Genomic DNA, 24,325 nt, shown 5'->3' with positions numbered 1-24,325 from the left:
TCCTCCTGTTTACACTCATAACCCGGGTAGACCGCTCTTGTTTTCCACTCCGGTGATTTTTTAGTAAAAGTCTGTTTCTTTACAACAGCATGATATGATATGAAAGGTCATTTATAACACGCTTAATACCCAGAGGTTTCTAAGCGTGGACTCGGGGATCGAACCTGTATTGCTCCATGTCGTTTTGCTTCCACGGCGAGCACCTTGCCCCTGAGCTATCCTCCTGATCATTTGTTCACAGCGTCTAGCACCAGCTTAAGGAGGGTCAGTTTCTTTCTCTGTCCCCTCATTCTAGAAAGGTGGTTTATCACCTCTATCTAGGGTAAGTTCACTGTTGTGGGGACAGTTCGTTTTGTGTTGGAGGGCCAGACGAGCTATTAGCTTGTGAACTTTTGAATCATATTCAATACGACAGCCCTGTTAACTTTTTGTGTGGAAATGCTATGTAAAGCCCCATATGCTATTCATGGTCATCATTATATGATAGATACAGCTTTACAAGTTTAAGATTCTGCTATCATATCCTGAGTCAAGGCTAATGTGCCCAGTTAGTGACAGCTCATGTCTCAAATACCAGGTGTTGTCATCTTCTCACACGCTGTCATCTTATTTCATGTGCACCCACATACTCCGAGAGGCTGCCATTTTATAACAGGTGAATCTCCATTTGCAAGATTAGTAATGATGTGCTAGATTCAGCCCCATCCACTCCAAATTGCTGCAGTCATTTGCCATGTGTAGCATCTTGTGCCCAGGCATTGCCATCTCATGCAAGGAATGCTTCATATATCATTTATAGTCATCCTCTGCCGAATAATGACTCTCATGCCCATGTTACCAGAATTTGACAAGTGCAGTTTCATATGTCCAGGTAAATTCATCCGAAACCCCATATTGCACTTTGCTCCTGAAATAATCCTCCTCTGCTAGTTTCAGTCTCTGTGTATTCAGTTACAGTCCACATTCAGGCCCTCTTTACCAACAAAGGCTGCTGCCCTTCAGCTGCAGTGAGGGCAGCATGGTGCAATGGCATGGCTGAGACAGGCTAGGTCTGCAGATGTTGGCTCAGTAGCCAGTGCAGGAGGTGTAGGCATACCACAACTCCAGGAGAAGAGGAGCCCTCAACAATAGTGCTCCTTTCTTTCTTGTATAGTCAGCTGTACCCTGCGCTTCTACTTCCTGCCATGCAAAAGAGGGAGTGATTTATTGGGTGGTTAAATTAAGGAGGCATGCAGTTCACACTGCGTGGTATCCAAGTGTCAGCTGTGGTCAGCGGCGGGCTACTTGGTTTTCTTCTTCTGTAACATCCTGGTGGTGTGGTGGAGGAAAAAATCTATTCTCATCCTACATCCTTCAAATAATCCCTCAGCAACAAATCGGAAGCTGCTGAGGGATTTTGGGTGGCGCTTAGGGTGGACTGCCCAGAAGGGAAACATTTATTTTCAACAAACACTGTTCAATCAGAGATTGCACTGGCAGTGGGAGCTGTTATGGGAGTTTGCTGCCTAGCTGAAATCCCTGAGAATCATATGAAGCAGTGCAATGGGAATCTGTACACCATAGGGGCTATTTTACATACTGTGGTGACTCAGAAGAAGGATGCAGACACTCTGAGGACATTTTCACAATCTTTTATTAAAGTAAAACTATAAGGCCTAACTTTCCCTATTACTGTGGGTGGTCCCAGCCTATGTGAGGGGGGATAGCTCAGGGGCAACACGTTTGTCTTGGAAGCAAGACAACGCAGCACAACACAGGTTCTAATCCTAAACCCACGCTTAGAAACCAATCTCTGGCATTAAGCACGTTATAAAAGAACAATTATAATCATGTTACTAACTAAGGCAGGCTTGTCCAACCTTTTTGAATGTGGGGCCGAAGCATTCACTTTTTGTCACCCAGAGGGCCGACGAGCCAAAAGTGAACACCCTCACCCAAAGCAATATATTCAAAAGCGATGGTGTGTGACCTTTCACACAATAGCATCAAAGGCATAGCGATGCAGTCCCAAAGATAGCTTTTAGTGTCGGGGGCAGTGATGAAAGGTTAGTTTCTTGTGATTTCTTCCAGTGTGTGTGTTGATATTTCTCGGAAATAGTGGGGGCGACCGAGCGTAGAGAGGGAGCTATAACAATATAGGGGGGGTTTGGGGGGGGTCTCCCCCCCAAGATTTTTTTTCCAAATATGGGGCTGAAAATGTGCATTTTACAGCAGGAAAAGTGACCAAAAAGCCATACGTTTACAATCAGTTCTAAAGGGGAACATGTACATTCCATTTCACTAACAGCAGACAAGAACATTGTAGAACACAACACATTTTAATGATCAATGTGTCCACAGTGTAAGACAGCACTGTCACTGATGTAACACATTGACATGCTGATTGTGCCCAAAATATGCCTCTGTAGCAACATGTCTGTGCTCGCTGTTACCAATTTAGGCCAGCATTGTCCTCTACAAGGCATGATTGATGCTGCCTGAGCATGTGCAGTGTGCCCAATACATATGCCAGCTTATCTCTGTAATACACATTCATTACTTCTGTGGTAATGAAAGAAGCATAATCCAATTCCAGGGGGCACCTGAGGTAGTAAAAGTCCTCCGCCACGGCCCGGTTTATTGGTCGGACCCAACATTGCAGAAATCAATTAATTAATCGTGTCCACGGACCTGACAAACATTGAATAAATAAATCGGGCAGGGGAGCCGACTTATGAATTTCCCGGGTGGTGCCCAAATATAGGAAGTGACATAACCACCAATTATATGACCGCATTTGCACGTAGTCGCCAACTTGGTGCTAGGGGACGGAGGGGGTGCAGAACAGTGGAAACATTGGCTAGCATGTATTGCATATACTAAAGGCAAGTAAGAAGGAGGTTTAAGCCTTCCAGTTGCATCCCAGTAGGCCAATACTGCCCCTACTCCATACCTCTATAATCATCCAGGTTGTAGTAGCCCTCAAAAGGCAGAGCAACACAACTAGGATAGGAGAACGAAATGCCATCCCATCCTGTGAGTGTGCCAAACCTCAGAGCAAAGACTGTGCGTGTGCCTTGGAGCACAATCTCACTAATTTGGTGCAATTCGCGCAAGTGGGTGCCTGGGAATGCCATGCCTGTGTGTGGGCTGCATACCTCGGATCACTTGCTCACTTCTTCATTGTGAAACTCTGTCCAAGGCAGTACTGTCCCAATGGTGAGAAGTGTCATATTTTCACATTAACTATGCTTAAGCACTTTGGGTTATTGAATAGTGCTGCTACATTTGGAGTAATTCCATCCCTTTAAATATATTAGCTCTTGTATAACCACAACAGTGTTGATTTATTCTGATGATGATGAAGATGATGTCAGACTTGCTCAATAGTTCTGGTTCTGTATCATTAAATGTACTTCAGATCTTCAGAGTCTCGGGAGGATAGCTCAGGAGCAACACAGGTTCGATCCCGCTGGGTACATTATACCTCTACATCTGTGCACCCCTCTTACCAAGAGGGGTGCACAGAGGGGTGCACAGATGTACAAATACACCCAACCCAAAACGATTTTTAGAAATTGAGGGACAGACTTGCTTGGAATCTGTGCCTCCATTTCTAAAAATCGTTTTGGGTTGGGTGTACCTCTACATCTGTGCACCCCTCTTTTCAAGAGGGGTGCACAGATGTACAAATACACCCAACCCAAAACGATTTTTTAGAAATTGGGGGACAGACTTGCTTTGCATCTGTGCCTCCATTTCTAAAAATCGTTTTGGGTTGGGTGTACTTCTACATCCGTGCACCCCTCTTGCCAAGCGGGGTGCACAGATGTACAAATACACCCAACCCAAAACGATTTTTTAGAAATTGGGGGACAGACTTGCTTTGAATCTGTGCCTCCATTTCTAAAAATCGTTTTGGGTTGGGTGTACCTCTACATCTTGCACCCCTCTTGCCAAGCGGGGTGCACAGATGTACAAATACATCCAACCCAAAACGATTTTTAGAAATTGGGGGACAGACTTGCTTTGCATCTGTGCCTCCATTTCTAAAAATCGTTTTGGGTTGGGTGCACCTCTACATCTGTGCACCCCTCTTGCCAAGCGGGGTGCACAGATGTACAAATACATCCAACCCAAAACGATTTTTAGAAATTGGGGGACAGACTTGCTTTGCATCTGTGCCTCCATTTCTAAAAATCGTTTTGGGTTGGGTGTACCTCTACATCCGTGCACCCCTCTTGCCAAGAGGGGTGCACAGATGTACAAATACACCCAACCCAAAACGATTTTTTAGAAATTGGGGGACAGACTTGATTTGCATCTGTGCCTCCATTTATAAAAATCGTTTTGGGTTGGGTTACGTCTACATCTGTGCACCCCTCTTGCCAATCAGGGTGCACTGATGTACAAATACATCCAACCCAAAACGATTTTTAGAAATTGAGGGACAGACCTGCTTTGCATCTGTGCTTCCATTTCTAAAAATCGTTTTGGGTTGGGTGTACCTCTACATCCGTGCACCCCCCTTGCCAAGAGGGGTGCACAGATGTACAAATACACCCAACCCAAAACGATTTTTTAGAAATTGGGGGACAGACCTGCTTTGCATCTGTGCCTCCATTTCTAAAAATCGTTTTGGGTTGGGTGTACTTCTACATCTGTGCACCCCTCTTGCCAAGCGGGGTGCACAGATGTACAAATACATCCAACCCAAAACGATTTTTAGAAATTGAGGGACAGACTTGCTTTGCATCTGTGACTCCATTTCTAAAAATCGTTTTGGGTTGGGTGTACTTCTACATCCGTGCACACAGATGTAGACATATACCCGAACCAAAACAATTTTTAGAAATTGAGGGACAGATGCAAAACAAGAGCATCTTGCTTTGCATCCGTCCCACAATTTTTAAACATTGTTTTTTACCCGGCTTTTACCCGGGCCGCCAGAGAGAGACACAGTATGGATGGAACAAAGGACCATTCATACTGCGTCTCTTCTCTCCGGCCTGGGGGGCCGGAGCACCCGCATACTCTAAGCCCCTGAAACTGGGCCCTGGCCTGTAGCTGCCTCTGGTGCTGGGGGCACCAGAGACAGTTACAGACCACGGCCCGGTTTATTTATTTATTTGTTCAATGTTTGTTATTTATGCAGAAATAAATAAATTAATCGGGTCCACGGAGCCGACAAACATTGAACAAATAAATAAATAAACCGGGCCGTGGCAGAGGCAGTAACAGTCCTCCGCCACGGCCTGGTTTATTTATTTATTTGTTCAATGTTTGCCGGGTCCGTGGACCCGATTAATTAATTTATTTCTGCATTGCAGAAATAAATAAATTAATCGGGTCCACGGACCCGACAAACATTGAACAAATAAATAAATAAACTGGGCCGTGGCCTGTTACTGCCTCTGGTGCCCCCCCCCCTTTTAGGGGGCACCAGAGGCAGTAACAGTCCTCCACCACGGCCCGGTGTATTTCTTTATTTGTTTAATGTTGTCTGTACAGCCTCGCGGGCCACATGAAATGGCTTGGAGGGCCGCATTGTGGCCCGCGGGCCGTATGTTGGACAACCTTGAACTAAGGTGTTCATCAGTCATTCGTGAATGTCCAAAGAAATGAGTCCACTATCCAAAACTACCCCAACTGACCCTACCACGATGAAAAGTAACTTAGGTCAGGTTAATGTCTCACTTCGCCTGAGGGTACTTCTGGAAATGCTTTTTTCTTTGTCACAATGGGCCTCATTACACGGTAGGCGGTGAGCCATGGCGCTATTAGCGCCATGGCTCATGCCGGTAAAATACCGGCACCGCCTTGGCGGAAAGGGGATTTACCGCCCCATTCCAAGGTTGGAGGGGCGGTAAATCCCCTTTCCGCCATTGCCCTTCCCCATTCCCATTTCTGCCCCATAGGGCTCTATGGGACTGGGGAAGGCGCTAATTACGGCACCGCAATTTTGCGGTGCCGTAATTAGCTCCGAGGTCCCTTAGCGGGTTGGATTTTAACGCCTGCAAGAAGCAGGCGTTAAATCCTCCAACCCGCAAAGGGACCTCGTAGTACGGCAGTAAGGGTTAACGGTCACCGTTGCCATTAACGGTGACCGTTAACCCTTACCGCCGTCCGTGTAATGAGGCCCAATGTGTTAAGTTCATCTTTATTATTATTATTATTATTATTATTATTATTATTATTATTATTATTATTGTATTTATTGAACGTGGGCCTAGCTTCGAGAAGCAACAGAACGCTTTACAGAGGTATACAACAATACAGATTCAGAACGCAGCGCTTTACAGAGATATACAACAGTACAGATGCATAACAGATCTGTACTCAGCGCCTAGAAACACTTGTGTACAGACGTGTTATAAATGACTTATCATATCATATCACATCATAACGGAGTGCTTTATAGAGGTAACAGAACAGATATACAGCAGGGTGTAGGATCTAGAGGGTCACACAGGAGAGGTACAGCTGTACAGGGTGGCAGGGAGGAGAGGGGTGGACGGGGTCTAGCGAGCCAGGAAGGTGGGGGCGACGTGATGGCTGTGAAGGCATCATGAAGGAGGATACAGACAAGAGACTTACAATTCAAACAAAAGATATTTATTAACTTAAATGTCAGGATGGTTGAAAGCCTAACTTGCCCTGTGCTGTGGTGGGATTTCCCGATAGTCTGAGTCAAAGAGTCCAACTTAATAGTGCCTCTGTGTCCAATACGTATCCTTGTCCTTACAGCTGGAACCAATGAATGCATAGGGCTATCAAAGTCAAAAGAAACAGTGTTCAACGTAAAGTTCTGAGCTTCTTCTAGCTCACAGCTTCCTTTCAGCTCCCCTTCCCCAAGCATATGAAAGTTCTCCACAGACATATAAAAGTTCCATTAACAAAAAGTCTCAAAGTTTATCTTCTCCATTTCAAGGTGATATTGTTCAAAACCAATCATTGCCTTCCCTTACCCAAGCTTCAAGTTGCACAATCAGAGCAAAAAGGATCTTGGGACTTTGTTCCCAAGAGAACAAGTGATTGTGGTCTCCAAGACTTCACATATTTTAGTCTTTTCAAAAATGTTGCAGTGGTTTCGTTGGGCTTGCTTCGTGGTGTCCTTTAGTTTTCACCAGTCAGGGCTCTGTGGTCTAGGGACAGTTATCAGACCGCACGGTCCGCCCATCACAGGTCGCACAACCAGGATCCCTGGGTTCCTTTGCCCACACACAGGTTTCTTGGCACTGGCTCCTGTGCACCAAGTCACCTTCACTTGACTCCTTTTATTGGCCTTTTGGCTTTAGGGTGTACTCTTCTATTCCTCTGGCTTCTCATTGGTTGTCTCGTGGCTCTGCCACCATGTATCTCACACCCCTTGTCAAGTTGCAACTTTGCCACACTGCACTCAGTCATTACAGTTCATTGTTTAGGCTTCCTACAGCTTTTAATATATTCAACTTTCAGGTTAAATGTAACTTGTTTTTCAACATATGTTCATTATGGTTGAATTTCAGTTCAGAGTTCAAAAGTGGTTTTATATTGTTTCATTATATTCGGTTTGAACCATGCACTTGTTTCAAAGCCAAACTATGAGTGATTTTGATATTCAATAGGTTTTTTTGCCTCAATTTTAAGTTTTCATATAGTTTGGCATTCATGATGTATTGGTTTTATTTCAAAGTAAAATTTTCATATAGTTTGGTATTTAATTTGTGCTCATTTGTTAAAGTTCACGGACTGTTACTCACTGGAGGTCCATTAGCAGCTTTCCGACGCTGGAGTGTCTCTCTGACACCCAGCAGTCTTCTTTGTGTTCGTCCGATGGTTCCCACGACTTCCTTTCAGCTCCAGAAGCCGGGAAACCCACTGGTGCGGGCTTCACTCGCTCACTGCATAGTTCCTATTTGCACTGGCACCTTCAACGCTTGTTTTCAGACGCAGACCGCGTCCTCTGGGTTCCGTGATCTCCAGCAGCTCCTGCTGCTTGTGCCCAGCTTTGGAGGCTCCCAGGCTCAGGGAAATTAAAAAGCCCATTCACCTGGGATCCCACAAGTCCTCTGGGTATTTTGCCAGCATCTTGGTTCTTCCTCCTGGACCACCACAGCTGCCTCCTCACATTGGTCTCCTGCTGCTCCTCCGCACTCAGGTCTCCCTGTTGCTCCTTCTCCTTCTCTTTCTCTCTTAGCTGTTGGGTTAGTCTCCCTTTATACACCTGCCACCCCTTGATAGGCTGCAGGTGTGAAAACCTGATTGGCCCTGCCTGACCATGATTAGAGGGACATGCCTGACCCTCAAGTTCCTTGCATGCACCTTCTTTGTCCCAGTACCAAAGTGTTGAAAAGAGATAATCATCATCACTGTCAGTTGCCTCTTCTTCGTCTCAGTACTATCAGGTGCTGTATGTGGAAGAATTGGTAAAAATGGTTTGTAAATAGCCCAAAAGGTTGGGGGAGGGTTAGGCTGACTGTCACAAGAGAAAGGGAAATACCATGTCTCCCCCAAAGGTACCCCACTCCCAATCCTCAAGGACCCTCCACCCAGTTGATCCTCCCTCCTTTTTCTACCCCCAGGATCAGGATCCAAGATCGATGGCCTTTCCCTGGCCACCTGCACAGAGGATCCATGGGGAGTCAGAATTAGAATACTCTCAGGTTTCTAGCATGGCCTAGGTTTAACTTCAACTCTACTGAGACAAGTTGTTTGTACATCATAATGATTCCCTTCAGGCATCCCGTTATTCCTGTTATCCCCGTTACCTTCAACTTTGGGAGCCCTGTTCCTCTGGGACCTTCCTTCTTGTTCCAGACTGCTGTCAGTTTCTCTTCGTCTGCGTTTTCTTTCTCCTCGTGATGTCTCAGTCTCTCGATGCCTGGCTGGACACGCTGCTGCTTTATGATTGCAGTGCTGTCGGCAATGGTTTGTGGACCGGCTGTCCACCACAGATCATATGTGGTTTCTCCACCACATTTCTCCGGGCTCCTGCCCTGTTGGCTTCTTGCTCTAGGGATATGTGTGGCTCTTGCGTCCCGTTATTTGCTTTAGTGCAAGTTTCAAACTTGCAGGCTTTCTGACTTCCGCTTGCTCTCTCTTCAAGTGTTATGCAGCTCAGGGCCTTCCCATGCCTGCATATGCGTTCCTCTCTCTCCTCATTACTCGTTCAATACACGTTATTTAACATACTCATCCCAGTGGATTGGATATCTTGATTTAAAGGGACATGGGCCCTCATTCCGAGTTTGGAGGTAAGTAAAGTCCCCTACCGGCATGGCGCAAATAGCGTGTCCTTGCTGGCACCAGTCCGCTAATAGAGGACTATTACAACTTTGCGGGCACGAGCTTGGCGCCATGCCGGTAAGGTACCTAGTGCCATGCCGCAAAAGGCTCCCAAAAAGCCCTTACCGGCATCAAGCTCAGCGCAGATAACACTACCGACATAGTCCAATGCTTCAATAGCGGTGACTGTAAATAGCGGTGACTGTAATTAGCGGTCACCGCTATTTACAGTCACCGCTAATAAGCAGAACCGGAAGTAGCGTCATCGCACAGGAACGGGAAGGAGCACTCCGGTCATCTTTAAAAACACAATCCATTGCCATCCTCAGCACACAGGACCCCTGGGACACTGGTGATTGTGAGAAAACTTCATCCTACAAGGGAAGAATGCCGAAGGCTCTGAAGAAGGGATCTGCCCACCTCACAAAGGAAAGATTTAACCAGGACGAGCTCCAGATGCTTGTGGACACTCTGCACAAGCATGTAGGCACAGTCTTCTCCAGCAACATGAGGAGAGAGGCAGTGATACACAATAAGGAGATCTGGGCACTTGTTCCCCAGAAGGTTAGTGCAGTGGGCAACACACAAGGCACAGTGAAAGACTGCCGTAAGCAATGGGACGACCTGCGCCTAAGGGTGCGCAACATATTATCGGTCAATCGCAGCCAGGTCATGGAAACTGGAGGAGGACCTAGTTCCCCCATAAAGCTCACCCCGTGGGAGGACACATGCGCAAGCATGATTGGGATAGAATCAATGGAAGGCATAGGCGACATGGAGGCTGGCACCACAACATCTGACAATGGAGGTGAGTGTCCAAAGTAAACACTGCTATGCCAAATCTGATGAAAGTCAATGCCAATGTCAGTCCAAAAAGTCACGCCATGGTCGGCCACACACACACACTCCCCGTAAAGTAGGCCGAAGCATCAGAGACACATGCTGATGTCTGGTGCAGGGCAATATCGTACATGGCACATACCACACAAAGTAGGATATTCCACAACGCACACAGCGTGCATGACCAAAATAGTATGCATGTCAGACAGCACTGTTCCTGGCCAAGATGAGTGATGCCGACATATGCATACATTTACCACCCATGTATGACATGACGTGCCCTTCCAAACACAAATGCCTATTACCCCCAATTGTGTGGATGAGCAATTGTCCCAATGTAGGTATGATGCCTATCAAAACATCACTCATGCCGTCCCTCTCTTCCACCCCCACAGGCAGTGACCATGACAGTGATGGGCAGGACACTATCCCTGCACAGGCCACACCCAGGAAGGGGTCCCAGGAGGACAGCAACCGGCCGTCAACCTCCAGGGGACAAGCCAGGGGCCGCCGTGTCCCAGCATCAAAGCCACCGCAGGTACACATCGCACCTGTGCCACCAAGGCCTGTGGAGGACACAGCACCACCCCCACCCCCACCCACTGTTCTTCCTGGAGACACCTGTGAGACACCCCATTCGGAGGAGTCTAGTGTGGCTGGGGAGGTGGCAGCCACGGCACCCCTGACAGTGGATGACAGCCAGGAGGCCATCTGGGGCACCATGGAGGACGATCTAATGGATGTGGTCCATACACCAACCCAAAGTGCAACCCAAAGTGTAGGCTGGACATGACAGCCAGATTCCCACAACTTCCACAGGTGCTCCTGCATGGCCGCAGCAGACTGACCTGCTCACTGAACTTGTTCGCAAGTTTGTCCAGGACAACCGTCAGGCCAGAGAGGAGTGGCGTACAGAGTTGGCTGCACTTGGCCGGTCCATTACGGACAACACCAGCCGCCTCTGCGAGGAGGTCTCAGCACTCCGGCAGGTGCTAGGGCGCATTGCGGATGCCATGGAGGCAGGGCATCCCGCCACACAAGCTCAGCAGGCGGCCACACCGTCGTCCTGCAGTTCGACCCAAACGAGCCCCCTCCACAGGTCGGCCCGTACACCTCGCCGACAGGACATGCCGCCCCCTGGGTCAGGGAGTGCGGAGTAATTGTTATGGGAGACACATGTAGGGTTCGGGGACCCAATGGGACTTGTGTGGGGAAGTTGTGGGGGGAGAGGTAGGGGGGTGAGGGTGTGTGGGGGAGTTGTGGCGGGAGGAGGAAGGGGGGAGGGTGTGTGGGGGAGTTGTGGGGGTAGGGGGAGGGGGATGAGGGTGTGTGGGGGAGTTGTGGGGGGAGGGGGGTGAGGTTGGTTGAGGGTTTTGTCACTTAAGTTTGCTTTCTCACATTTAATACACCAGTTGTTTAAAAAAAAATACCTGAGTGGACATTCATCATTGCGCATGTGTCATTTAATCATTTACAGTGCATAGTGTAAATGTACCCCCACACCCAGTGCCGTATGTCCAAACATTATGTCACCCTCTGCTGACATGTGTGTCAGAAATATTGTGCAATCACTGACTGGCGCACAACACGTCCCTCCTGTGCATCGGCACCGTGATGATGTCCTGCCACATCTTCCTCCTCCCCTTCATCATCATCAGGTGGTATGTCAGGGGGCAGGGGCACGTTCCGGCAGATGCACATATTGTGCAGCATTACACATGCCATGATGATCTTGGCCACCTTCTCATGCCTGTAGAGGAGTGCCCCACCCGACGGGCTGAGGCAGCAAAATCGTGCCTTCAACAGGCCAAAGGTCTGCTCGATGACCACATGGGTACGGGTATGGGAACGATTGTAGTCCTCCTCGTGCCTGTTCTGTGGGTTTCGGACAGAGGTGAGGAGCCACGGCTTCAAGGAATAGCCACTATCACCTGCATGAGAGGGGAAAGAAGGTAAATGTTAGGCAAATCACGATGGACAGCTGTACTAGTCACACATGCCTGCCGGTTATCGTTGCCCACATGCACATGTCCCTGGATGCATTGACCCCATTTTAAGTCCCTCAATGTGCGCTGTGCCATGGACTAATGGTGTGGGTTGCATCTTCAAGATGATACATGGTGTGCACTGACATCTTGTTGCACAGGCATCGTGTATGCATACAGCAGTGTTGGAGTCAAATTAGTGAGGTGTTGTGTCCTGTGAGATTTACTTAGAGGGACCGTTGGCAGTAGTCTGTGCAATATTGGGCAATCAGCAATGATCATTCACATGTTGACATGCAGCACTCCTGTGAGTGCTTCGGCCCTGTGCCAGACAGTGGATTCCCTAGTAGGTTCAGTTTAATGCACTACCAGGGATGCTTGTCCTGTGTGGTGATGTGCTGGAGACAGCAACATGGTGCATATGCACTACATGGTGCAGGATGGCGTTACAGAGGTTGAGGGTCGCTGATGATTGGTGCACGTGTTGTGGGATGTGGGGTGGTTTCCTGTTAGTCATGCAGTGATGGGTGTCGACCTTACTTCATTCATATGGCATTTGGGTGTCATGTACGGTTTGGGATGGTTTGGGGCACAGTGTTCGGTGATGTGCACATCGTGCAGTCACATCAACATTGGCAGCATGGTGGTGTGTACGTCTCTCCCCCCATTTCAATGCCATCTGCCAGTCCTACTACTTACCAAGCAGCCAGGCACGTCGTCCAGCATGTCGCTCCATGAAGCGTGGTAGCGTGGAGTTCCGCAGGACCAAAGAGTCATGAGTTGATCCAGGATATCGGGCACAACATTGTCTGATGATCTTGCTGGCGTCGCATACCATCTGCACATTGATGGAGTGGTATTGCTTACGGTTGCGGTACACCACCTCCATGGCATGCGGGACTACCAACTCCACGTGGGTGCAGTCGAGGGCACCTACACAATTTGACACGCCTGCCAGTGCATGGAAGGCAACTTTTGTATCAAATATCTCCTGGGGAGTCCGTGGGAGGGATATGTAGTCCCTTGTGTGCTTGAGGAGGGCATCCAGCACTTGGTTCAGAATCTGGGAAAATAAGGGTTGTGATATGCCGTGCATGTGCCCCACTGTGTGCTGGTAGGTGCCTGTGGCAAGGAAGTGGAGCACAGACACTACCTTCAGTAGAGGGGGGATGGCGGTGCGTATTTCAATGAGACTCACTATGTCGTCGTGTATCAGTTCCACTATGGTGGTGATGGTGTCCCGGTCCAGACGGTACAGTGTGTGGATCTGCTCAGGGGTTACATTGAAAGGACTGGCTCTGATGCGAGGGATTGGGGGCTGCCGGCATGGTAACGGTGGCTGCACTGGTGGGGCATGCTGGGCCTGTCTCACCCTCCTTCTCATCCTGCGTCTCCTCTGTGGTGGCGCCTGTTGTTGTTGTTGATGTTGTGGCAATGCAAGCAAGTCCTCCAGCTCCAGTAATGCTACTACTATTGGAATCATCTTGGTGTGGGAGGGGGTGTGGTGTGTGGGTGTGCTCCTTTTGTACTGGGCCTGACTCCCTTGCCTCCACCTGTGCTGATTGTGTGCACCTGTGGCAGTTGGGAACACTGCTCTGGCCTATTTGCGGCATGTCCGCGATGCCGGTATTTACGGCGTGCCGTTAAGCACTTTTTCTGTCTTCATGAGGCCGTTATTTACATGTCCGCCTCACTTGTGATCTACTCCGGTTTACGTCATGCCGCTAATGCCGGCATGGTGGGTCGCGTGCGCGCGACCAGACCGCTATTAACTACATCGTACTTTACAATGCCGTTGATAGCGGTCTTGTTGGTCAGAATATACTGTAGCGGTAATTGATGCTGGTATTCCTTTACCAGCATCGTTTTTCCCTTAGCACCAACCTCGGAATGACCCCCACGGTCTTTTTCTATATGATCATAATATATTTTAAGTGTTTCTTCATCCCAGTCTTGATGGTTAAAAGTCTCTGAAATGTTAGTGCATCCCATGTAGGCCACGGTGTGCACAGCAATAGGGAGCTCCAAACAGGAACATGGGTCCTTGTCCCCAATGGGGGAGTCTCTCCCGGTGAGGTACCACTTTTCTCTACCCCTAGGGAAGGTATTGCGGAGCGGGCTCACCTCCCTGAACTCACGGGTGGGGGGTCGCCCCCTTGAGGAGAAGGAACCAATTCCCTCGATTCGTCACAATACCGAGATGATTTCATATGCTGTTAAACTTTAAGATACATTTGAAGCAGCCCCTTCCGTCTTGTATCAAGGTGCAAAATAAGACTTTTTTTAAAAAGTGGTCTCTTTGTCCTTAGATCTAAAGCACTTTATTTTCAAAAGACAATTTAAAAATATAATTGCTTTTAACAAGCCAATAATGATGTATTTTAATATGACCTCTTTGTTAATTTCAGATGCTGAGTAACATGATACCAAAGTCTGCTGTTGGGGAGCTGTCTGACGACTCCAGCAATGTTGTTGGCTTGATTAAAGAGGCATACCAGGTGAATTTACAGAGCTGTATTTCTTACCTCTCACAAAATGTTGGTATAATTGCAGTGGGTTTAGCCCCTTTTTATCATATTCACACAATACATGGATGATGCTCCCTCTGGCTATGAGCAGCCTCATGACACGGAACGGTGTTCCCTGAAACTAGAGGTGCGTATCATGAGAGCCTGTAAAAGATGAGACAAGTTGAGCCCGTCTCAATCAAAGGAAGAGAGTCACAGAGTGGACCTGTGGTATTTCTGAGGGACCTTGCATTCAGTGGATTGTGACTGACTTTGCCACCATTATGTGGGACTTTGAAGAATGTTACATACATGATGAAATGTAAAATACTCAAATGAATTGAGAAGCCTGATGCAGAATCAATTATGACTGCAGCCGAAGGGGTATACAGTCATCATGTGTTTTATCGGGAGAGGGGGGTGGGCGGTTATGTGAGAAGTGTAATGTAGAAGAAAACTGCAAATATTCTCCCTCAAATTTGCCAATTTTGGACTGTGTGATCCATACGATATATATATTTTTTAATGTAACTCAAATTGTTTTTATATTGTGTGAGTATATATTTATCACTGACTAACCGCACATTTTAAATTATTGTGAATAAAAAATGAATATATGGTATTTGTTTCTATGTGTCTAAATAAAAGGTTGCTGTATTTTGTTTGTAATGGAGGATAGGGTGTCTTAGAAGCTTTTGGACTCCATGGGAATGGGAACTAACATTTGCTGCCGCCTGATATCCTGGGCCACCAGGACTTGTAATATCCCGGTGGCACTGGATCTCAGGCGGCGGAAAGGGTGCTACAGTCCGGCAGCAACCGCTGGACTTGTAATGACCCCCAATGATTGAAACATTGGGCCTCATCCCGAGTGTGGCGGTCCGGAAACAAGGGTGCCATTAAGCTTAACGGCATCCTTGCTTCCGGACAGCCACACTATGAGTCTGCCTGCAAGGGCCGTAGCGCCCGGCAAGTCTGACCCTGCCGGGCGCTTCAGCTTCGGTATGCAGAGTCGACACGGAAGCACTAGCACCGCTAGCAACGGTGCCAGTGCTTCAGTCTCCCCACTCCCATGGAGTCCTATGGGACTCCACAGGAATGGGAGTTACCAAATCTGCTGCCTGCCTTCCCACGCCGCTGGGACTTGTAATGTCTGGGTGACACCGGGAAGTCAAATGGTGGATTCAGTGTTTCTGGGTCTGCGACAACCGGCGGTTACCCGCGTACCTCAGAATGAGACCCAGTGCACCTCTTTATGACCCTGCCAGTCTGGAATGAACATGCTGGTAATTCCATTCACCAACATGTTTCCGACCGGCAGAGTAAAGGTTTGCCGGTGGTGTGGCCTGATTTACCTCCAGCCAAGAGTTGGAGCTAAGTCAGGCCCCCACCAGCAAAAACTAGCTGATAATACCGGCACCGGTATTACCAGCGCCAGTAATGCCAGCAATCCATGGACTCCATGGAATGGGGATTAACATACCATTGCTGGCACCTGTAATCTGCTGGCAATACCGGCAGATCAGGTGCTGGTAACGGTATTACTATTCGGTCGTGTCCCGCCGGATTTACTGGCAGGATACCCCCAAACCTATATTGTGGGCCAAGGACTGAATTCGGCCAGCTCTACAGTAGATTCACTGCAGCAGAAAGGAAGATTTCCAACTATGCAATGTACTGACAGGACGATGAGGTTGGATTAGTAAAGTCATGGATTCATTGGTATTGTAAGGATATTTTCCATCTGTGCAGTGTATTCAACTATTAGAACAGTGAGTTTATGTAGCTATGCAATAGAATCAATGAATCTGGCTATGCAGTGACGTTAAAAAACTCAGCACAACCAATCAGTCTGATTATGTAGTTAGGCTCAAACTTCAGCACAGCCAATTAATCTCGCTATAATATGGCTATAAGGCGAGAGTTGTTGCAATAGGTGGTTTTCTACAAAATAAGGTGTATTTCCTGAAGTAACAGCTGGAAAGGAAGCGAGTCCAGAGAATCGCTGCATTCTCTCAATGTTGACTCTATGGTGTTATGCAAGGTATAGACTAACAACTCCAGCCATTCTGAAAAAGTAATCAGATGTGCAAAATGCCAAATGATCTCTCTCTCTCTGTTCTGCCATTACATTGGAGTTTCATGGCTCTCCAAGAGAGAAAATGAAGCATAAGGGCGTTTGGTCACGGCTTGAACATGTCTCAGATGAGGCCATGAATGGGCTGTCTCGGAGCCTTACGGTGGATGAATTGTGCAAGCTCACTTGAGGACTCTATGCTTATTATCAAGCCCAGTACTATATCACTGACAATTGTACATTTCTTCACCTCTAAGTTTAAAATAGAATGATTGAATTTCCTCCTGTGAGCTTGCTCACGTCTCTGCCATTACATTCATTGGGGGTCATTACGACCTTGGAGGTAACCGTACTGCAATTTGCAGCATGGTTACCCCCTTACCGGGTACCGGGTCCGGGTTCCTTGAATGAGGAATTACCAGGCCATTCCGACCTTGGAGGGCCCGGTAATTCCTCATTCAAGGAACCCGGACCCAGTACATCCCCATTCCCATTTGAGCCCCCATAGGGCCCAATGGGAATGGGGATGATAACAACGAGCCCGTTAATAACGGGCCCGTTGTTAGCATCCTTGTCTGCTAGCGGGACCCGCTAAGGGTGCCTGGTAAAACCAGGCGCCCTTAGCGGGTCCCGCGAGCAGACTCGTAATGGGGCGGTAAGGGGTTGATGGCTCCGGCACCTTTACCGGCGCTGTTAACCCCTTACCGCCACACTCGTAATGACCCCCATTATCTCTTCTGCACACTACTTTAAAAAAAATATTTTCATTGTTTAATGATGTCCTTGCTTTGTGTCTTTTGTGCATGTATGTTCAAATCAGCCATATCAAGAAGTGTTTTTTCTATGAACGAGTCAATCATTTAAAGTCATAGGGCCTCATTACAAGTTGGGCGGTATCCCAGCGGTATATCTGCATGGATACCACCCAACGCAAATTGTGTTACCGTAACTCGGTCTGGCGCTATTAGCGACGTATCCCGTGTAGTGGGCAGGAGGGGGCGGTAAGTCCCCATTCCCATTGGGGCATTCTGGGCACTGCTACTGCCTAAAACAGGCGGAAAGAGGCAAGATTTACCTCCATCTCAAAGCTGGAGGGAAATCTCCAACTTTCCGCCCAACTCAGGTTTGGGCGGGGCGGTAATGCAGCAGTAATAGCGTTAACGCTGCATTTCTACCGCTCCGCCCAACCCGTGATGAGGCCCCATATAGTGATGCTGATGCCAACGACTTATCTCTTGTTTTTAACTTTATCTTCTGATAGATTGGATTGCTTTACTCTTCAATTTGTATTTATTTATTTTAATTTTTTGGTCACAAAGGATTGTACAAAAGGTAATATAGCAGATAAATGGGAGGCAGTGAGCCTCTTATAATGGGAAGAGTACAAGCGGAATGAAGACCAGGTTCAGGAAGGGGTATATTGGACAGGTACTGGGAACAATACGGTGGACAAACTTTGGATAAGTAAGTGTCAGCGGCTAGGCATTCTAGCCAGCTAAGCATGAGCTCTAACCTCAAACTATTAAGTGCTACCATAGCGTGGTGGGGAAAAGAAAGGGAAGAGACTGGTTAGCGGTGAGGGAAGATGTAAGTAGAAAGGCTGAAGAGGTGAGTCAAGAGGATAGCTCCGAAGCGAGGAGGTGAGCTTTCAGTTTACTTTTGAATACATCAATGTGGACCGAGTTTTAATTTGCAGAGGTGAGGGAGTTCCAAGTAAGCGGAGCAAGAATTATGGAAGAGCAAAAGAGCGGAAGCGAGAGGAAGCACAGGGTGGGTGAACTGCCTCAAAGGTGGTCGAGGAGGTAGAGTGAAGGCTGTGAGAGGGTTTGTAGGGGTTGATAGAAGTGAATAGATACAGCAGTGCCTTACCGTGGATGGATTTATACACTAGTATGGGAAATTTGAATTTGGACGTGTTTTGCATAGTTTGCCATCCAGCTAGCAATAGGAGAAAGTAGGGGTGAAGCGAGGGAGTTCAAATAGAGTCCTGGTAGCAAAGTTAATAAAATTGGCAAGGGGGCTGAATGCGCAGTTTGGAAGACCAAATAGACCAAGAGTAGTTCTGTTTAGAGAAGACAAGAGTGGTTAGGAGATGTTTGGCGGTTTTGAAGGGAATGAGGTGCCTTATTTTGCTATTATTTCGGAGGTTGAAGCGACAGGCACCGTTGCAGTTTTAGAGATGAAGGTAGATAATGTGTGTGAAGGGTTGTAGATGTCACCAAGGTTTCTAGCTGAGGAGGAGTAGGGAAGAGTGTCAGGTGGAAACTAAATAAGCTGGGGATGAGTGAGAGGATTTAGCCGGAAAGAAAAGCACCTCTCTTTTGGAGTTCAGTATAAGAGATTGTGAAGCCATCCAGTATTTAATAGCAGAGACAGTCAGAGATTTTGGCAGATAGGTCATGGGATAGTTCAGGAAAGAGGAAAAAGGTATTGTCTGCAAAGAGTTGGTACGAGAACCTATAGGAGGAGATACGTGCCCCAAGAGCAGAAGTGTACAGTGTTAACAGGAGGAGACTCATGGTAGAGCCTTGCGGAACCCCAACAGTAAGAGGAGTGAGTTGAGGGGTGTTGTTGTTCCAGGAAACAGAGAATTGACCTGGTGCCAGGTAGGCAAGTGCTTGATCATGAATACCAAGCAGAGTGAGAGTATTGAGGGGATTAGAGTGGTAGGTATGAAAGGTACCAGATAGGTCGAGGAAGATGAGGGTATAGGATAGGGTGGAATGTTTAGCAGAGGCAGTAAAGGTGGGGACATTCATACAAATGTGTTCAATGGAGTGGCAGGAGCGGAGTCCAGCTTAGAGGGGCTCAGGAAGGTGCTGCATATCAAGAATATACCTATTGTTATGGTCTTTTTAGATATAGCAATAATAATTCTGGTGTTTTATATAGTGCAGATATCCGTTTCAGAGCGTTTGTCAACTAATGTTACTAATTACCATCAACATTTTCCCTTAATAAGGGCATGGCTGCCTCCATACCGGGTTGCAGTACCAGGTTCCTTCAATGAGGAATTACCGGGTCATTCCAACCTTGGAGGACCCGGTAATTCCTCATTGAAAAAACCCATCCCCATTCCCATTTGAGCCCCGATAGGGCTCAATGGAAATGGGGAGGGAGCTAATAACGGGCCCATTGATAACGGGCCCGTTATTAGCTCCCTGGTCACCTTGCGGGACCCGCTAAGGACACCTGGTTTACCAGGCGTCCGTACCGGGTCCCGCAAAGGGAACCTCGTAATAGGGCGTCCCGTAATCAACGGTGCCGGTCCCGTACCGGCACCCTTCATTTCGGGAGCACCAGGGTCGCAATGAGGCCCATTGTGTTTAATGTGATTGAGCTGAAAGCTCTTTATAATACATTAGGAATGTTGATCAATGTGAGAAATAGAAGTCAACATGAAGAATGCCATGGGGGGGATGTTATGATTCTCATGAACTTCAGCACCATATCCGGATACCCCCTTAAACCTCACATAGTCCCATTCCTGAAGTTCTGCAGACCCCACTCTTGTCCTCAATAGCTGATCAGAACCCTGTGTGTTCTTGTGCACTTGCAGAACCTGTCCTCCAACATCATTCTGGATCATGGAACCACGCCAGATTTTCTGAGGGTGACATATGACTCCATGTGCCCAAGGTCCCCTCAGACCAAGGACAGAGAAAGAGGCGAGTGCAGCAACGTGAAGATCAATGAGGAGGTACACAAGCCTGACATGTTGTCTTCTAAAAGTCTCATGTTTGTCCTTACCTGTTCTGTTTCTGTTTGCTTCTACAGCATGGAGGAGTCCACATAGCTCCAACTCCAAATGGTTGCTACCTCTGCCTTTCCGTTCCCCACCGCGCAGCATTTCTAGTGCCCTGCGTGGCATGGCGAGCCCACTTCACTAACCGTTGTAGATAGCTGTACCAGGGACGTCATTTCACCAAAATGGCTAGGGTAGCGGAAGTGACATCACATGACCCTTGACCTCTGATGACATCACAGGAAGTGATGTAATTTGACCCCACCCCGAAGTGATATAGCGGGAAGCGATGGAACACAACCTTTCACCCCTTGACAAAACAGGAAGTGGCATCACATAGCATTGTTCCTAAGTACACTACGAAAAATATGGTTACGATATCACTATGATGTGATGTACATTTCATACAAAAATGGATCACCATATGTATCATTAGGATCAGTGTGTATAGACCCATATTACCAAATGACTATGAATGCAAGCAGACGTCCATGGCCAAATGATAATGATGTGTTATTACATAGCACTTACGCATAAGCGCTTTATATAGAAAAAATATACACCTAATATCACCCAACCTATGTTGGTACTCATTTATCAACCTCAGAAGGATGAAAGGCTGAGTTGAGGTGTTTAATAACAGACTAAATCAGTGACTCACCCCCTGAAGTGTGCCTTAAATAAACTTTTAAAGAATCCAGCAATTGTTGTAGAGAATTCCAGAAAGACACATTATTCGGTATTCCTATTCTTTCTTATTTAGGGTCAGTGATGAAAGTGTTAGACTTGTGGCACCCCTGTTCTTTTTTTAAAATGCCTGAACAAGAAAGCCAGACACTCCAGAAGTAAAGAGCCACATGGTCCTGGCCACAGCCCAGGGCTTTGCATTACAAAAAAAAAAGTTTTTTTTTTTTTAGGGGTAGCAAGGGAGACCTCACGACCCCTAAAGGACGTCCCTGAGCAGTACTGGGTGCTTAGTCCCCCTCATCCAAATAAACTCATTCATTGTCTTTGCCTTTCCCAACGTAACCGAGCTGCCCCTATTCAACAGAGTGACTTAAAGAGGTATGCATAGTAATCGGTACTGGAGGCTCACCAATGGAATGCTCTGCCTTTCACCTTGATGTTTGAACCTGTCCATCATATATTGATTAAACATTTTAAAAATTAGCGTCATTGTGTGAGCTGCAGAGCCACAGCAAGGCATTTAACCATATTGCGCAATAGATGTGGAAGCCGACTGTATGCACACACGGAAGTGTCTCTTACCTTCTTCTCCCAAAAACAGGATAGAAGGGCAAGCATGGGGAACACTGCATCCGTGTAATAGCATGACCTGTGTGGGGGGGGGCGGTGGGAACATGGCTGACTGTAGAAACAGCTATGCACTCCCCACAGGAGGTAACAGAACAAAATACTCGGACCATTCACACTCATCAAGAGGGATGCTGAGAATGGAATGATTTCAGCAAGCATATGATGGCTAACGGTCATTGTCCAGTCTACATAGCTCGCCCTCTTCCCCGCTTTTGTAGCTTTGCAATGAGTGTCCAGGTGCCCAAACCTGCTGTGACTAGTATACGCCCCTGCTCGCTCGCTCACTCACTCACTCACTCACTGCCAATAGTAACTGCACTGCAGGCTCTTGATGTAGAAGGCCTGTGTGAAAGAGTCTCTGTCGTTAGGGATTTAAGAATGGCTAGCACAAGCTGGAAGCTTCTCACATTTCCCTCTGACTGTCAGACAGACGTATTCGTTTGCTGGCAAGAGAACTGCTAGTGATGTCACTTCCTGTTCATATGGAATTCTGTACAAAGAGAAACTGACTCTGTTATATCACGGACTGTCGGAATTAGAGACCGGAATTCAAATGTGAACTTGCTCTTTCTCATTCAAAACCAGTCCCAATGATTCTAAAAGCAATCAGCTCTCTTATTTTTAAAGCATTTCCTTATCTTTGTATCAACATTGATTTTAAATGGACTGGTTTGATTATTCATTTCAAGTAACACATTTCCACAGGGAATATTTTTCCCCGCATACACTTTAATGCCCTGTGACCGTAGCCAAGCCAGCACCACTTTGGATGCCGCCGCCGCCGCCGCTGACAATGTGTCTCTCAATCTTTCTTTCAGATCACTTTTGTGGTTAAGGTTGCAGCCAGTAAGTGCCTCCCCGATCAATCCTTTAGGATCCGGCCACTGAGCTTCAGCGACACACTGACCGTGAACGTCAACACTCTGTGTGACTGTGAGTGCGATGACACGCCCCAGCCTGGAGACTGCAATTCACAGGGCAGAATTGTCTGTGGGGTCTGCAGGTAAGGGGGTTCCTGAAACAGTTTCTATGATGATTATGAAGTTTCCTTATGTAATTTCCTGCGGGCCTTACCTATTATTCACTAAGGATGTCGAGGTCACCTCATTGCCACCCTCCTCCTCCAGTTACTTGCAAGTACCTCTCCCCCTCTAACTGGACCTTTGCCTCTCTAGCTGCCTCTGTGGGGTGGACTTTGGCAAGCACGCTCAACCAGTCCCCCCATAGAAGCTGGGGTAAGGTTGTCTTTTTCTTTCCTCTGGTTTGTGAGCGTGCCCAACATAAGACAGCTGGTTCCCAGGAAACCTTGGTTGCTCTGGAAAACATTTCTTGCAAGAAAAATTACACGCTGTGGGCCTCATCACAGGTTGAGAGGAGCAGTAAAAATGCAGAGGTAACGCTATTACTGCAGCATTACCGCTCCGCCCAATCCCGAGTTTGGGCGGAAAGTGGGCGGTTTACCTATAGCTTTTTGCTGGAGGTAAAATCCTCCCCATACTGCTATTTTTGGTTCCATTACCGCTGGCGCTATTAACGCCGGCAGTAATAGTGCCGAAAGACCGCATAGAGTTCTATGGACTCCGAATTAATGGGGATTAACAGCGCCACCACAATTTGGGATTGGCGCAAATTCTGCCGGACCGAGTTACGGTAAGGCTAATAGCGTTGGCCGGTATCCTGGCGCATTTAAGAGCCGGGATACTGCACAACTCGTGATGAGGCCCGCACAGTGTGTCTCTGGCAGACTTTGTTATAATAGTCAGAAAATGGGACGCATAGAATGTATCTGCAGCAGTCGCACAGATCGCGCTGGAAGTGTCTTCCTTCACTGTTAGTGTTCCAACAGTGTATGTGTTGGTCTCACAGACATCCCTATTATAACTGCTGCGTTTGTATGTTTTATCCGGTGCCTCAGTCTCAGAAATTAAAACAAGTCCTTGCCGGTGACAATGGTTACCGGCACCTTTTCCAGACTGGCATACTCTGGGTCTACCGGTAGGGGAAGTGAACTACCGACAGGCCTGACCTGCCGGTAGTTCAGGCCCCTACCAGCAGATAATTCAGTGAAGCACCGGCACCGTTAACAATGGTGCCGGTGCTTCAGTGTTCCAATTCCCATAGGGTCCTATGGGATTCCATGAGAATGGGAACTTACCGTTCCACCGCTGCCCGTAATATCACAGTATTACCAGGATATCGGGTGGTGGAAACGGTAAGCCGAGTTACCGGTGGCCTCCTGACAACCTTGTGATGAGGGCCACTGCCTGTCCCTTCAGATTTCTCTGGCAGTGTTGCTGAAGAAAACAGGCTCATTACGATTTTTGTGGTATCTTGTGGTAATACCACTGCAATACCACCAAATGGTATTACTGTGACTGCCACTTGCTCTGACACTATTACCACTGGAGGTATTAACTCTGGCAGTAATCCCGCCGGATTACAAGTGGCAGTTTGGCAGTGTAAATCCCCATTTTATGGAGCTTTATGGCAGTATTATCTCATGCGGAATTACCAGATGGTGATACTGCTTATTTATGGAGGTAAAGTGGAGGAGTTACTCCAGGTAACTCCTCCACTTTACCTCAATAAATAGGCAGTATTACCATCC

The 24,325-nt window shown here is 47.5% G+C and overlaps 1 protein-coding gene across 1 annotated transcript in view; it reads left to right on the top strand.

Annotated features, from left to right (window-relative positions):
• The window catches only part of ITGB2 (integrin subunit beta 2), a 588,196-nt gene that overhangs the window by 426,252 nt on the left and 137,619 nt on the right, over positions 1-24,325 (top strand). Inside the window, exons 9-11 of the mRNA XM_069615850.1 lie at positions 14,480-14,569; positions 20,215-20,355; positions 22,536-22,720. Of these exons, the coding sequence (XP_069471951.1) occupies positions 14,480-14,569; positions 20,215-20,355; positions 22,536-22,720 (416 nt within the window). The remainder of the gene's footprint in view (positions 1-14,479; positions 14,570-20,214; positions 20,356-22,535; positions 22,721-24,325) is intronic.

This window comes from Ambystoma mexicanum, chromosome 9 (genome assembly GCF_040938575.1).
Source record: "Ambystoma mexicanum isolate Mex_15411 chromosome 9, UKY_AmexF1_1, whole genome shotgun sequence".
Lineage (NCBI taxonomy): Eukaryota > Metazoa > Chordata > Amphibia > Caudata > Ambystomatidae > Ambystoma > Ambystoma mexicanum.
The sequence above is the reverse complement of the archived record's forward strand: the minus strand, read 5'-3'. Positions and strand labels throughout refer to the sequence as shown.